The following is a 15,111-nucleotide window of genomic DNA, read 5'->3' as shown; positions in this document are numbered from 1 at the left end:
TGCTGCAAATCCGGAAGTGATTGTTCCGGTTTGCGAACGTACTTTTGGAACCCGAACGTCCCACGGGGCTTCCACGGTTTCTGATTGGCTGCAGGAGCTTCCTGCAGCCAATCAGAAGTTGCGATTTGGTTTTCGAACGTTTTGGAAGTCAAATGGACTACTGGAACGGATTCCATTCAACTTCCAAGGTACGACTGTACTGTACTTGCATGAAAAGTTTCCTTAAAAAGTATCTGCACCCTGATTCTTCAGGGAGACATTTTAAATAGATACAAAGATTCTTAATTTAACAGATTAATTGACAAAGCACTGCAGCCCAGTTTATGGAGAAAATGTCAAAAAGTTCCCTACATTTGGAGGTGGGTGGAGGGAGATTGCAGAAAGTTTCCTACATCATGTTGGATTAAATCAGTAGTTTTCAACCAGTGTGCCCTTAGGTGCCTTGAATGATGGTCAGGGGTGCCGTGGGCAACACTGTCCCTCTTTCCTTCCCTCCCTCCTCTGATGCCATCTCCTGTCTCTGCCTCCAAAGGCTTGCACAGCTGTTTGTTGCAGCAGCCCTGGCTATGAGCTCCCTAGGCAAATGGTGCCTCTGGGGCTGGCCAGGGGGTGCTAGCTGACAGGAGCTGAGGTGGCCTCGGAGTAAGCAACCAAGTGGGCAAGGGAGCCCAGCCAGCCAGTCCACTAGCCCTTGCTGTTGGGAATGGACAGACAAGCCCCAGGCCCCTGTGGGGCAGTGTGAGAAGGCAATTCTCTTGGGGGAGGGGGCAAGCAGCAGCTGCCTGGAGGACTCCCAAGAAGAAGGGAGAGGAGAAAAGGCCAGTGGTGTAGCGTGGGGGGTACAGGGGGGGCCGGCCGCACCGGGCGCAACATCTGGGGGTTAGGGTTAGGGGGCGCAAATCCATGGGTTAGGGGGCGCAAATCCACGGGTTAGGGGGCACAAATTACTTGCCTTGCCCCGGGTGCTGACAACCCACGCTACGCCACTGGAAAAGGCTGAGGGAACACTCCACAAGGGAGGGTGTTCGAAAAAGGCTGAGAGACTGCCAGCACTGCAGGCAAGGGGTGCCATTACTGGGCTCCTGAGTCCCTCAGGGGTAACGAGAAAGAATGTCAAGGGATCTGTGGACTGAAAAAGGTAGAAAACCTCTGGATTAAATGAATGAGAGACCGTGCTGCCACATGATGTTCTAGTCAGCCAGAAGTAGTAGTTGTAATGAATTTCTTGTACTGTCTGATCTTGTGATGTTGCTGCTGAACCCCACCCACCACTCCTCCAACTTCATTTGTGTTGGAAATGGTTTTGTTCTCTGTCCCCGGATTCATGGGAAACTCAGGGCAATGTTTGCAGGGTCAGTGTCTTTTGAAGAAAAGCACACTGGTGATTGAAAAGAGAAGTTTGTTTTACGAGTATGCAGGTTGAGAAAGAATTAAAAGGGTGTAGCAGCCAGCACTGTTTCCAAAGTAACACCTATAGAAAAGTATAATTTAACACTTAAGGAGTCCCAAACTCCCATATACCAACACAGTGATCTTGAGAGGGTGTGTTGCACTTTCTCACAGGTGTATCCTAATAAATGCCAGAGAATATAGCAATGTGCATGCACATTGATATCATGCACAGCTTGCATCCTGGTCAGGTTACATTAGGCGGACAAGCAAGCATCTCACGGCACCTTAAAGGCTAAGAAGTTTATTACGTGGCATAAACATTTGCGGACTAGAGCACAGATGCATTAGCAGGGCAGCAGAATATCATACAGTTCTGTGAGGAAGAAGGAGAAGGAAAAAAGCAAGTGATAGAGAAAGGAGGAAGAAATAGGAAAGGAGAAAGTCTGTTGGAAGGAAGAGCAAAATAAATAAATGAGCAAGCAAAGTCTCTCGTTACAGGTGCAGGTTCAAGTGTGTGTCAGATCTGGAAAAGTTGACAGCCACTGCTCTGCATTGTGACACTGATGTATGAAGCTCTTGAGAAATTATGTGTCTCATGGGCAGCCTTGGATATAGTCTTAAGAATCCTTTCATCTGGTTAACGTCTGTTAGGTCAGTTTTAGTAGTTGCCCTTTGGGGTGTGTGGTGACCCTTTCAGGGGCGGTCTTTGGTCTTTCAAATTTCAGCAGCACCTTGTGCAAGGCCCAAAATTTGCTCTCCCTGCCTCCCTGCCCCTCCCCCCCCCCGCCTATCCATTCTGTTCAATTCACTGTTACAGTTGTGGTGCCCTGTGGCGCCCCCTAGGTTTGGCGCCCAGTGCTGCCTTAAATCCACCTCTAATATCCTAACCTGAACCATAGAAGATGCAGCTCATTAATCATAGAATTATAGGTTTGGAAGGGACCCTGAGGATCATCTAGTCCACCCCTTCAATGCAGGAATATGCAGCTGTCCTTTATGGGGATTGAACCTGCAACCTTGGTATTATCAGCAGCATGCTCTAACCAACTGAGATTATCCAGCCTGCTAACAAAGCTGCAGTAGGTGTCTATAAGGAATTTACCCATTAAAGTATAACTTGTATATGATAATCATATCAAAATATACATCTTTTCATTAATGTCACATGCTCTAGATCAGAGGTAACTAATGGGGTGCCCTTCAGACTGCAACTCCTATCATCCCTGACCACTGGCCATGCTGACTGAAGCTGATGGGAGGTGTAGTCTAACAACATATGGAGGTCACCATGTTGGCTGTCCCTGCTGTAGCAAGAACACTACCTTGTTTGTGTCATTGATGCATGGCTCTGATTTATCTGAAGCAGCCTTTTTCTGAATTACCCATGATGTGTGATTGGGTTTTTTGTTTTGCAACAACTGCCCCTCTGTTGATTCAGAATAAAAGCACATGAAGCATTTTAAGTTCAAACATTATGACCAAGGCCCCTTTTTCTATTAAAGCAAATTGGCAGTCATTTAGCAATGGCCCTTTTAGAAACCTCTGTGAAGAGCAGAATCAAAACTGTCAAAATGCCAACCCTTTTCTGGCCACACATCTGGAAAAGCTGAAGAACTTCTCCACACCTTGCTGCTATTATGCATTCCATGGGTAAGGCTCCTTTTTCTCATCAGAAACCTGACTCTCCCCCATCCACCACCACCCTCCAATATGACAGCCTTATCAACCAAAGTAGAGTTCATTTGTTCTTTCCAGGAGATGATCACACAACACAATCTTGACCCAAATAAGGCAGAGCATGACAGTTAATGTGAATTTTGCAAAATCTCAGTATGGGGTAAGGTGGAGAATGAGTAATGAGTGTATGATTAAGTTCTGTACATGCAGCAACTTTCTCCTTGTTCTATTGGATTTGCAATCTAATTTGCATGCAATTGGGTTGAATGAATCGAGACCCACTTTTTCAATGTTCAAAAGAGCTGCCAAATAATCAGGTATAATTCTGGAAAGTTTCTGTTTTACTTTCTCAGAACGTTGAGCGACAGGAACTGGTTAATTGTGTAAAGCGCTAGATAAGGGCTGTGCACCCTGCATTTGGTAGAGATACTTTTCCTGTTGGGACAGGGTATTTCCTGCCAGCGAAACCAGGCCCAAATATTAATTTCTCTGTTCAGCTGAGCTGCTATACTTGCCACCCCTATCAAGTAATCACTCACCATTACGACTCAAATTCTCTTTGTTCCCAGAGCTGGTAAAGAAGTAAGGAAGGAACTGCGACTTACTGACACATTCACCGACACATTTCCCTATATGATGCAGGAGACATTTCTGGGGAAAGCATGAGGCTTGTGAAACTTCTGCTTAAAGGTTTGCTGCTCCTCCAGCACGTCATTGCTGACTGGGGGACGTTCCAAGAAACGAAAGGCACTCACAAAGCTTCCCGGACTTTTTGAATCAGCAGCTGATTGCAGCAGGGTGTTGGGTCCTGAAGCAAAAGGGAAGGGTAGCAGCTGAGGGGACACGCGATTCTGGGCTGGGGGAGAGAAAATGAATTCCAGGCAATTGCGACTAATATGGTGAGACAGGACTGGTATGTTGTGCACAGAGCACAAAGTTTGCATTCTCCAAGTCAAGGAACCCGGCAGGCTGGAGTGGGAACGACTCTCCCCGCTTTGGTGGTTCTTAATGATTACGGTGAATGTCTTTTGGGGGGAATCTTGTAGGTTCAAAAAGGGCATTTTTGTTTGGCAGATGGAACAGTGTATGTATTGTGGCCTGCTCCCTGGAAGATGCAGGCCGGCAGTAAGAGACTGCTTCTCACATGTACCATGCAGAGTCCCCTCCGAGGGACCTACAAATTGAGGGCACCCCACCCGACTCTCTCCTCAGATTGGCTGCTTCATTTTCTCCCTCCTCCTCCTCCTCCTCCTTTCCCCCTTGCCAATTAATCACTTCATTTTCATGGAACAGCCAGGCCCCTACCCAACCGTTTCCATGAATACTACCCCCTAGATGGCAGTCGGGGAGCAAAGGGAGCGCGAAGGCCTCTCATTTCCTGGCACAGGCCGAAGAATAAACAGTGATATTCCAGCCCTTAATCCTGTTGCCGTGGAAACCCAGATCCCAGCAAGGGAGGAGAGAGGGGGGTGTGCCGGTCAGGATCAGATGGCACTGACGCTGGGGATGTGCCTCGGCTGGGCCTGGCATGGCGCCACCGGCCTTGCTGCGCCTGGACATTCTTGACATAGCTGTAACTCTGACTGGGAATCAGGGTTTCCTGGCAGGGCTGGGACAATAGGCCAGAAGGGCTGGACAGGGGCAGGGCTTAAAGAGCCCGTGCAGCGATTATTTTCCTTTCCATTTGCCCTGCTTGGGTGAGAGGGAGCCACAGGGCTAGAAACACAGCAGCCATGCCACAGGCTGGGGGAAAGGCCTGACTCCATGTGTGTCTTCCTTCTTTTTTTCTGGCTGCTTCCTTGTTTCCCTGGCCAAGCTCCTGTGCTTTTTAAGACTTGCATGACAAGCGCACATTCAACCGGCAAAGTGCAGCAGGTTTGAGGAAAGCTTTATCACAGAACCTTTGGACCACCCTTCAGTATTTAAAGGCACAAGAGGCAGCTTCCCAGAAAAAACCCCTATTCCCTCCGCCGTGGCCTAATGAAATCATGTTTCACTTGGGATTAAATTAGAGGGGAGATGTGATCTTCTTTGAGAGAACTGTGTGGTTTCCCTGAACCTGGCACAAGCCTATGATATACACGTGCCTGTTTCCCATTGTGAAAACCATTGCTTCCTCTGTCCACACCATTGAATCAAGAATTAGACTGCCAGACTGCTTCTCCTGTCTGCAAGGAACATGTTTGCTATGCTCAGATGTCATATATTATTAAGGAACCGATTGATTATTAATCTGCTTTGTGTCTACGAAGTGTGGATTAATCCCCTGCTTGATTAGAGGATGGAGTGTGTATTAATTCCCTGAACATCTTATGAAGTGTCCATCTTGCTATTTCGGTGTTCAAGTGGATGTTCCTTTATTGAAATCTCATGGGACAAGCCAGTGTGGAGTAATGGTTCTGGATTAGAACCTGGAAGACCAGCATTCAAATCTCCACTCAGGCACAAAGGCCACTGGGTCACTTTGGACTAGTCACGGTCTCTCAGCCTAACCTATCTTACAGGGTTGCTAGGAGGATAAAATGGAGAGGGGAAGAAGTGAGCCCTCTGTAAAAAAGGGAGGATAAAATGTAATAATAAATAAGATTATTCATACATTCATCCCCATGTTATGTTTACTCACATACACCTCTGTTTCTTCCTCCATTCGTATTCTTTAATAACAAGAAGCTAAAATAAACTGAAAATCTTACCCCTCCCCCCATAAAATTAATTACACCCAAACAAATAAATCTTACTCAGCCCGAAGACTTGGAGAAAGGAATTGTCATCTAAAGATGTGTGTGTTCATGTGTTCTTTCGCACAAAACAATTTTAAATCACATTTTGAAGTTTGGTGACTGCATTTTTCTGGCCTTTTTCAAGGATGTGGAGAATGATTCCTAGTCTATTTAGAGGAATACTGCCTCTGACAGTGGATTTAGAACATAACCTTATCTACCAGATTCAAAGCCTGATAACATTTATATAGCTGCAGATTTTCCAATCCAGCAGAAGATAAGTCAGAAAAGGCATCCTTGGCCTTGTCAGCCAGCTCTTTCCCAAGTCTGTTGTAATTGATCAGTGTGCCAGGTACGCTGCTAAGCAAGCAGGGAAGGAGTAACAGGTAGGAGATTTAAAGGTATATGGAGGTTTCCTCCACTTTCCTGGCAACCTCAATTTCAAGGGAATCAATCAGCCTGATTTGTGGGTGTTTGCATAATAAAGTAAAAGTGAACAGGTGAGAGAGAATCCTTTAAGGATGGATAGAATCAACAAGCATCTGGAAGAGAAAAAGAGGAGAGGGCTAAGAAAGAGTTGTGAGTGGAGGGGGGTTCCTTTTCCCATCTTCTGGACCACCTGGGAAACCCAGCAAACCTGCTGTACCTGGAACTGGGTGTGGAGAGTGCAGCTGAATGGGACACAGCCTTGGGCAGCCTGAGGAAGTACCATCCACCTTGGGCCTGCCCGTAAAAAGCAAGTCTAGAGTGAGAGACTAGAGTAAAGTCTGCTGTTTGCAGGAACTTCTTGATGTGAGGCCTTTGTGGGTGAGCTGAGTGTTTTCTGTTGTTGCTACTCTTTTGAATACTGCTTAGAGACATTAAGTGGTATAAAAATTAAATAATCAAATCAAAATGAAATCAAACCTCCACATGTTTACCTGAGTGGTGATGGTGGTAGTAGTAAAGGGGGGCAGGTAAATGTCATAATAAGCAGGGGCGTTCACTATTATGGGCAGGTAGGAATGGATTGCTTTTTGCATTAGCCAAATTGTGATCTGCCCTACTGTTCCTGTGGCTGGAATGCACAAATAGATTAGGGAATAAGTTCCAGGAGTTCATTGTGCTCTGTGCACAATGTGGCCATTTAGGAAAAATAAATAAAGGGGGCACCAGCGGAAAATAAATGGTTTGTGTGCGCATTTAAATGTATCATCATGAGCTTTTAAAGGAAGAAAGTAAATTGTGATGAAAGCACAGGCTTGTGAAACCAGAGAAAATGAACTTTGAAAGTGGTACCTGTCTAATATGCAGAGTTACAGAGAGCAATGCAGAGAAAGTGGGGAAGATTACAACTTGGTGGGGTGTGGGCAAGAAACACCCATCAACCATGCCTGATTCAGTTTCATGTAAAGTAGTTTCTATAGGTTTTACCTCTACACTGTGCTTACAGAAGGCTGCTTCTTTGTCATTTGCTGATGAAATGGGAGATTGGGCTTCTCCCTCGTGATTAATCCCTTTGTGTAATCCACAGAGGTTATGCTTGTATTAAGGTGGCTGCATGCATAAACATAGAACATCATACACACCTGAATGCACAAGTGGGAAAAGGCCAGGACTTCTGCTGGACCCATCAGAGGACACCTCTTCCACTCCCATTTCTTTAACAAATACCAGAATGATAAAGCAGCAGCCTTTTGCAAACACAGGGAGGGAGCTGACAGGCAGCCTGCACGTCCTTCTGCAGAACTTTCCACTGCCCTTGAAAAGCTCCCCAAGCTAAACAAGCTATCTTATCACACCTCCCAATGGTCCAGCCATAAGACACCAGGAACTAGAGCTAGATTTCCCTCAGCCATTGCATGAAGCTCCGCTGAAAGTTTATACACCCAAGGGAATGTATCTTTTTATGTGCTTGCTTCTGGGAAGCATGGGTGTGTTTGCTTTTGGTGCTTTACCTTAAATGACACAGTAGACAGGCAAGTTGGGGTGCTGTATCCTGGCCACGCCTTTCACACTGCAGCACCTTCTCATATGTCCTCCTATGAACTTCTTTCTAGTCCCATTCCACCTGGGCCAGGGTAGGGATGGGGGAATGGCTGCAGGAATAGGGAAATAGCCGGCGGCGACTGAGCTCAGTGCTTTCAGACTGCCTGATCTCTGCTGGTAACTTGCTCCAAACAGCAAGCTGCCTTGATCCAATCACATCAGATCACTGGTCCATTTTGCCTGAAAGGCTCTAAGCAGATGATCTTTCATACCACCACCAGGGATTGAACCTGGGACGTTCTAACACTGGAGCCACCAGGGATTGAACCTGTGTTCTCTGTCTCTGAGCTAAAATCCCTCACGTGCCACCCTATCATCTAGTAGCTGGTAGATCTTCTGGCCTTGCTTCAAAGTGTTGCACCAGGAGCACAAAGAATAGCACTACATGCAACAGCAGCAGAACCTTGACTTCAGTCACACAGCAACACTGCTTTACAGTACTGCTGTTTCAAAGTTGTGTGTGCTTGAAGACAAAGCTGTGCTGCTATCATAAGTAGTTCTGTCCCTTGTGCTCCCAGTACTGTACTTTAGAATTACCGTAACCACATCTACCAGAGAACCTCCCTTCCTAAGCAGAAAATTGTGGACAGTCATTCCCAAAGTGCATTTTGCATGCTTCCTGCAACATGACTGCCCCAGTATTCAGTAATTAATGGTTACAAAGAGATGATACCTTTCCTGACAATAACTGGGACCCTGCCTGGCCAACACCAGCATGAAGAGTTCCCTTTTTTTACACAAGGATGCTGCAATGTAGCTGCCTGCCCTTTCTAGCAGTGCAGGACTATAGCAGAGATTATGGTATCTCCTCAACTTTTCTAATGCTGTTATGAGGATGGCAGAAGCCATGTCCAGGATGCATGTATCTTTTGAATGTTTGGGAGTAGGGTGGAGTGGAAGAAAAGAGAAGATAGTCAAGCATTTCATTTAAAAAATAGTGCCTTTTATTATAAATTAATGAACGTCATTTTTAAAATCCATTGACTATAAATATAAATAGATGTGCAAAGTTTTCTTCCAAGTTTGATTTTTTTGGTTGAGTATTCAAGCATGTCTAACAGCCTGCAAGGCTGAAGGGTGGAATCTTTATAAAAGACAGAATGATATATTTTTTAAGGCAGGTCTGTAAACATTTCTTTCTGTAAAAACAAAACCTCATCTGCCCTTCTAAAACCCTGATATGGAAAAATAAGATGAACACACAAAACTTTGGTTACAGTTTTTTTGGTTTTTCCTTTTTTACAAAAAAATAATAAGAGTTCCAGGTAATTCTGTTGTTGCTACATTCCTGTATGTTTTTCGGTTATTCAGTGCGATTTAGGGCCCAAGCAAATCCACAACCTCTGTGTAGATACAAGACCATTTTTTGATGAGCTGAAAACCCAAGAATAAAGGCAAGAGATTATCAGTCTGGGCGCAGGAGCCAAAGTTGAATAACGCTTTAGGGGAAATGGCTAGATCATTCATTATCCATTTAGGTTTTCTAAAAGCAGTGGTGCCAATTTTGTAAAATGATGTCCTCCATTGCTTGCACAGAGAGTATATGGCATCCCCCCATGCAGTGTGCAGTAACAACCCAGGTCTATGGGATCAGAGGATGTGGAGTTTGTTTTAAGGCTTAGTCCCCTGTATGGATGTGCGGCAGTTCCTCTGAGGAAGAGGCTTTGGATGAAAAGATATTCTGCCCCTCCAGGAGGTTGAGAGAGAGGTAAAGATGAATAACAATATAAAAAGGTTTCCCCTTAAAACTGAGGAAAAGTCGGTCTTCAGGCACTAGCTGGATTCCAGTGCATTAGTTTCATTGTCTCTGCAGAATGGTTTTGGTCAAAGGTTACTAGAGGTGGTCTGGGCCAGTGCAGAGCAAATGCTCTTTGTAAACTGTCCATGGGTTAGGGAGGTTTGCAAACCATTCTGATATGCCCAGCACAAGCCAGATAAACACAGTATTTACTGGGCTGTAGCTGGGAAGGACAGCTGTGTGAAGGAGCAGCAGCCTGTTCCATAGTCAAGCACCATCATTGGTCTCTTGCACAGAGTACCCCATCCATGGGTAAACCATCCAGAACAAACAACAGCAAGACCGTCTCTGTGCTGGACAGAGGCTCCTTGCCTGCTCCATGCCCTCAGCCCCTCTTATTCCACAAGCCAGAATGGGGAAAAAGTCTCTTGTCTCGCCCTGTAATCTCATTAGCCATCATTTTCCAAGTCCTGTCCTTGTGCTTGTGTGGTGGGCCACCCCCACTGAAGAAGCCACTTAGAAGGGAGCGTCATATTGGTCCAGGAATTCTTTGATGGGACCTGGGAGCTGGGTCATCTTCTCGTAGGAATCCAAGTGCCCGTTGACCGTCTTGCGACACAAATGCTGCAGGGTGGACACATTGGACGAGAGAGGGCGGCTCAGCACCAGCGGGATCTTCTCCCCACCTGAGTAGATGTAGTAGGCACGTTTGGGGTGCGGCGCCTGCCCTGGCTGTTGCTCGGGGAGGGGCATGTAGTGATGGACCAGCTTCAGGACGCAGTCAAAGCGAGGCACGGGCTGGCTGCTGTGAGGGTCGCTCTGGAGGGAGAAGGTGCCCCCCTCGCACTGGATCCGCAGGTTTTTGGTGCCCGACTCGGTCTTGACGCTGAGGGTGAAGAAGTGCCGCTGGTCCGAGCTGTCTCGGATGAGGAAGGTTCCCGTGGGCTCGGCACTTAGCAGCAGGTTGGCCTGCCCACCTGTCACCGCGCTCCAGTAGAAGCCGCTCTCCTGCAGCTTGCGCACAGCGTTCACCACCAGCTGGTATTCGCTCTTGGAGCTGAAAGTCTTGAGGCGCAGGCTGGTGTCCAGCGGGTGGCTCATCCCGGCGCTGGGGAACTTGCTGTGGGTGACCATGGCGCAGGGAGCCAGCTTTCCGAGCGATCGGGGCTGCTGCCGGATGCAGCGGCTTGCTAGAACACGGACCTGGCGAAGCAAAAGAGCAGGTGTTAAAAGACAAAGGGCAGCTTCTCCCCGGCAGCTCCGGCCCCGCAGGGCCCGGCCCACGCCATCCTCCTCCCCAGGCAAGCAGGGTTGCCAGCCGCCCGGAAACCTTCCGAGGCGTTCCCCCGAGTAGGTCGCTTGTGTCCTTGAGCCAGGCTCTGAAGCCAAGTGGCACCCCGGCTTGGGAGACCCCTATGGGCGAACTCCCTCCGCTCTCCGTCCGCTGCACGTCGGAAAGCTCACCCCCGCGCTTTGCCCTTGGCTTCCCCGGCTCGCTTTTGCCTTTCCATGCAGGGACCTCTCCGGAGCGCACGGTCGAGCGAGCGCCCGATCCCGTTTGCGCGCTTGCAAAAGCCGAGCACTTGGCCGGCCAACTACGCCAGAGAGAGAGAAAGAAAGATTGGGGGGGAGGGGGTCAGCTTTGGGTCGGCGCTGGTTACCTGGGGAGCGACGAGAAACGAGGCAGCGGGAAGCGGGGCGCTGGCAGCGCACGGCTTGTTGGCGAGGCTTTTGCAAGGGAAGCGGGAGCCCCTTTGGCTTTTGCGCGCTTGGCTCGTCCTAATTGCAAAGCCGCCAGAGCCCCTGCTGGAGGTTTTTATAGAGCATCCGCCAGCCCCGCCTCCGGGTTCCAGGAACTCAGCTTCCTCGCGAGCGCGCCCTAGGCAGGCAGCCAGCGGCCAGCCCATTCCGGGCAGTGAGGCCTCGCTCACCACCCTTCCCCCCCTACCCGCCGCCGCCTCGGTCCTGGCCGCGGCTGGAGCCCACCGCTTGGTTGAAAGAACTAGGAGGAGGGGTGCGAGTCACGTCTCCCCCGGCCAGAAAGGCTTGAGGAGGCTCGCGGCCGGGGGCAGCCACGTGGAGTTGCTCCGGGAAGATAGTCGGGTTCCGCGGGCACGCGTGAAAAGAAAGAGGCTTCCACGCGGGGCATGGTGCCTTGGGTGGGCGTGGGGCGCACAGCACACGTCTGTCAGAGAGGTAAAACCTCCTCACCGCCATCTGTCCCCCGCGATAAGAAAGTCCTTTCCATAACGAATGGGACGGGCGCTATAGGGAGTCCTATAGGTTTGTGTTTGTCGTGCATTAGGAAGGGGAGTCCCGGCGAGGGTAGTAATTCGCAGCGCAATCCTAACCGTTCTACTCAGAAGTAAGCTCTGTTGAATTCAGTAGGGCTTACTCCCGGGTAAATTGGGTTAGGAGCGGATCCTTAGCTTTCTTTATAGGCTTAATCTGTGAAGGGAGATGGATGAAGCAGGCGATTTGCCTAGAATTTTGCTTAAGACTAAATGCATTCTTAAGAACAAACGATGAAGCCTCCTGGGCATCTTATCTAGCCCAGCCCCGACACCCCCCCCCACTAGCTGCTTCTGGGGGCTCCAAAAGATCAGCATAATGGCAGTAGCTCCCCCCCCCCATTGCCTCTCAGCAGCTGGTATTTCCCTCCCCCCCCCCTGTTCAGGGTAAAGATCCTGACGATTATTCACTTCTAACTTAAATCAAACCACAGCTGGTTCTGCAGACCTTCCAGTCAGTGTTTTGAATTTCTTAGAAGACAGCCGTCATTTGAATATTGAACCCAGAAGTCAGATTTCCCAAGTATTGAAACTCCCTCCCCTCCCCCCGCTAGTTCCCCTTTCGTATTCCGCTAAACCCAGGTAAAAAAGGGAGAATCCGCGGCGGGGCCCAACGGACACTAGAGGGCGCTCTTTCCGCCCTGGCTGGGATGTAGCAGTGACGTTCGCCGGCCTCTGTTACACAAAAGGCAAGGGCTTGTCAGGTCACCGCAATGACACTACTTAGAGCACAGAGATCAAACCTGGGAGCTTTCTGGCACTGACGCAGTCCTCCAGCCGAGTTTCCTTCTGGACATTTGTGTGCTGCAAACCCCTTTGCTCCTGGAAGTCTAGGGTTGGGACATGGAAAGTACTTTCCCTCTGTAGCTGATTGGTTTCATCCTGGCCCTGAAGGTGGTGCTTCTGCATTGAAATCCTGCCCAGGTGCTGCAAAGCACCTCTCCTATCCCAGGGGACCTTGAGAAATCCCCCTATTTACATAACTAAACATAGCTGTCCAGTAGCACGCACCATATTATGTACATGGGTGCTTAATATCATAAACAGGTCACTCATATACCACAAATGGGTCTCTGGCAACAGGTTACTGTTTTTTTAAAACTCACTGAATTTTCTGGAGAAATGATAAATCCAGATTAAATAGGGGGGGGGTGGAATAACATTGTGTAGACAGTGCAACAAACAAGCAACAACTTATATGAAAAAGTACGGGGTGGCGCTGTGGGTTAAACCACAGAGCCTAGGACTTGCCGATCAGAAGGTCAGCAGTTTGAATCCCCACGATGGGGTGAGCTCCCGTTGCTCGGTCCCTGCTCCTGCCAACCTAGCAGTTCGAAAGCACGTCAAAGTGCAAGTAGATAAATAGGTACCGCTCCAGGGGGAAGGTAAACAGCGTTTCCGTGCACTGCTCTGGTTCGCCAGAAGCGGCTTAGTCATGCTGGCCACATGACCCGGAAGCTGTACGCCAGCTCCCTCGGCCAGTAAAGCGAGATGAGCGCCACAACCCCAGAGTCGGTCACGATTGGACCTAATGGTGTCCCTTTACCTCAGGGGCGCCGACTTATAAAAAATATTGGGGGGGCCCATACCGGGGTCCTGCCGCTGGTTCGCTCGGGTAGCCGGGAGAACGCAGTTCGAGGTGGCGGTGTTGGGGAGAGACCCTCGCTCAGGGCGCCACTAGACTTGGCAGCCGGCGGCCTATCTGGGGGGTTTTGGAGCGTATTTCGGCAGAGCGATTGGGGAGGAGGGGGCTTGTTGCCGGATTCTTCAGCTGAGCCGGAGATCCGCTGCTGGGGGTCCCTGGGCCGAGTTGTGAGCACGGCCTGCTGAAGGGAGATCCAGCCGATTGCGCGACAGGGACGGCCGGGGCTCTCCGGCTAGGGTGCGCGGCTGGCTGGCTGGCTGGCGAGGGAGCAGGTGGGGAGGAGGCGGGGGTCCTCACTCTCTTAGGAAACGCACCCGTGCGCCCGATTGCCACAAAGTCCGAAGGGTGCGTGTGTGGAATTAAAAAGCAAAAACGAGATACGGGCAGGGCAGGCAAAGAGTTTTCTGCAAGAGGATGGAGGGCAGGTTGAAGAGAAAATCACTCAGGATGAGACAGTCAAATCAGCCATGATAAAATGGGCTCAGGATATTGGGTATAACATCATGTTTGAGGACTGGGAAAGGTTATGGACCACCGGAATGAAATTCACGGCATGTAATGCCTTGAAGGAAAATATTATGAAAATGATTTATAGGTGGTACATGACCCCAGTCAAGCTTGCAAAAATATATCACCTGTCTGATAATAAATGTTGGAAATGTAAGGAGGCTGAAGGGACATTCTTTCACCTCTGGTGGACTTGTCCAAAAGTGAAGGCCTTCTGGGAAATGATCTATAATGAGTTAAAAAAGGTATTTAAGTATACCTTTCCCAAGAAACCAGAGGCCTTCCTCTTGGGCATTGTTGGCCAGAAAGTGTTAAAGAAGGATAGAACTTTCTTTATGTATGCAACTACAGCAGCAAGAATACTTATCGCAAAATATTGGAAGACACAAGATTTGCCCACACTGGAAGAGTGGCAGACGCAATTGATGGACTACATGGAACTGGCTGAAATGACTGGCAGAATCCAAGATTTGGGAGAAGAAACAACGGAAGAGGACTGGAAAAAATTTAAGGACTATTTACAAAAACAATATAAGTTGTATGAATGTTAAAAATTTACACGATTCGGAAACTATAGCTTCAGCAATTAGATTTGGGAAACAGGAAATTATATTTTAAGTAAGAAAAGGTCAAAATCTAAGGTAATACTATGTTTAATTTAAGATATAAGTAACTGATGAAAAGTACGTTAAATTTAGAGGTATAGTATTTGAAAAGTACAAAATAAGGTACGAAACAAGGTAATAATTTGCTGATATCTTTATTATAAAGAATGCAGGGTAAGGGAGATGCGAGGAAGTCCAGTTAGTTATATAAAAAATGTGTTGAATGGTTGGTTTTCTTTTCTTCTTTTTCTTTTTTTCTTTTTCTTGTTCTTTTACTTTTTTCTTCAGTGTATGTTTCTAACTTTGTATTTGAAAACTTAATAAAATATTTATAAAAACAGAAGAAGAGAAAATCCTTTCGCTTTTCTGGGGCGCAGGGAAGTCTCAGAGCCGGAGGTTGGGGAAGGGACCCCCTTTGCTCTGCCCTCTTCTCCCGTCTTAGATTCGCATGGGGGTCCCCGCCCGAGCTTGCCTGCCCACCGGGCCACACAAGGGCCGCGCTCTACGC

At 48.3% G+C, this 15,111-nt stretch overlaps 2 protein-coding genes and 1 long non-coding RNA gene across 3 annotated transcripts in view; 1 reads left to right on the top strand and 2 right to left on the bottom strand.

The window, feature by feature from the left end:
• The window catches only part of LOC310699340, a 45,939-nt gene extending 40,334 nt beyond the window's left edge, over positions 1-5,605 (bottom strand). Inside the window, exon 1 of the long non-coding RNA XR_014522044.1 lies at positions 3,609-5,605. This is a non-coding gene — a long non-coding RNA (uncharacterized lncRNA). The remainder of the gene's footprint in view (positions 1-3,608) is intronic.
• The window catches only part of PGS1 (phosphatidylglycerophosphate synthase 1), a 128,673-nt gene that overhangs the window by 60,553 nt on the left and 53,009 nt on the right, over positions 1-15,111 (top strand). The window lies entirely within an intron of this gene.
• On the bottom strand, positions 8,739-11,435 carry SOCS3 (suppressor of cytokine signaling 3). Its single transcript, XM_083489602.1, has 2 exons — positions 11,217-11,435; positions 8,739-10,758 (listed from the first exon to the last, which is right to left on the bottom strand). Exon 2 carries the CDS (start codon positions 10,687-10,689, stop codon positions 10,072-10,074), a length of 618 nt encoding a protein of 205 aa, XP_083345728.1. The 5' UTR covers positions 10,690-10,758; positions 11,217-11,435; the 3' UTR covers positions 8,739-10,071.

This window comes from Podarcis liolepis, assembly GCF_965112155.1.
Source record: "Podarcis liolepis genome assembly, chromosome: 2".
Classification (NCBI taxonomy): domain Eukaryota; kingdom Metazoa; phylum Chordata; class Lepidosauria; order Squamata; family Lacertidae; genus Podarcis; species Podarcis liolepis.
The sequence above is the reverse complement of the archived record's forward strand: the minus strand, read 5'-3'. Positions and strand labels throughout refer to the sequence as shown.

Coding starts and splice junctions, on each gene's coding strand:
- SOCS3 (XM_083489602.1), bottom strand. CDS start 10,689: ATGGTCACCCACAGCAAGTTCCCCAGCGCCGGGATGAGCCACCCGCTG.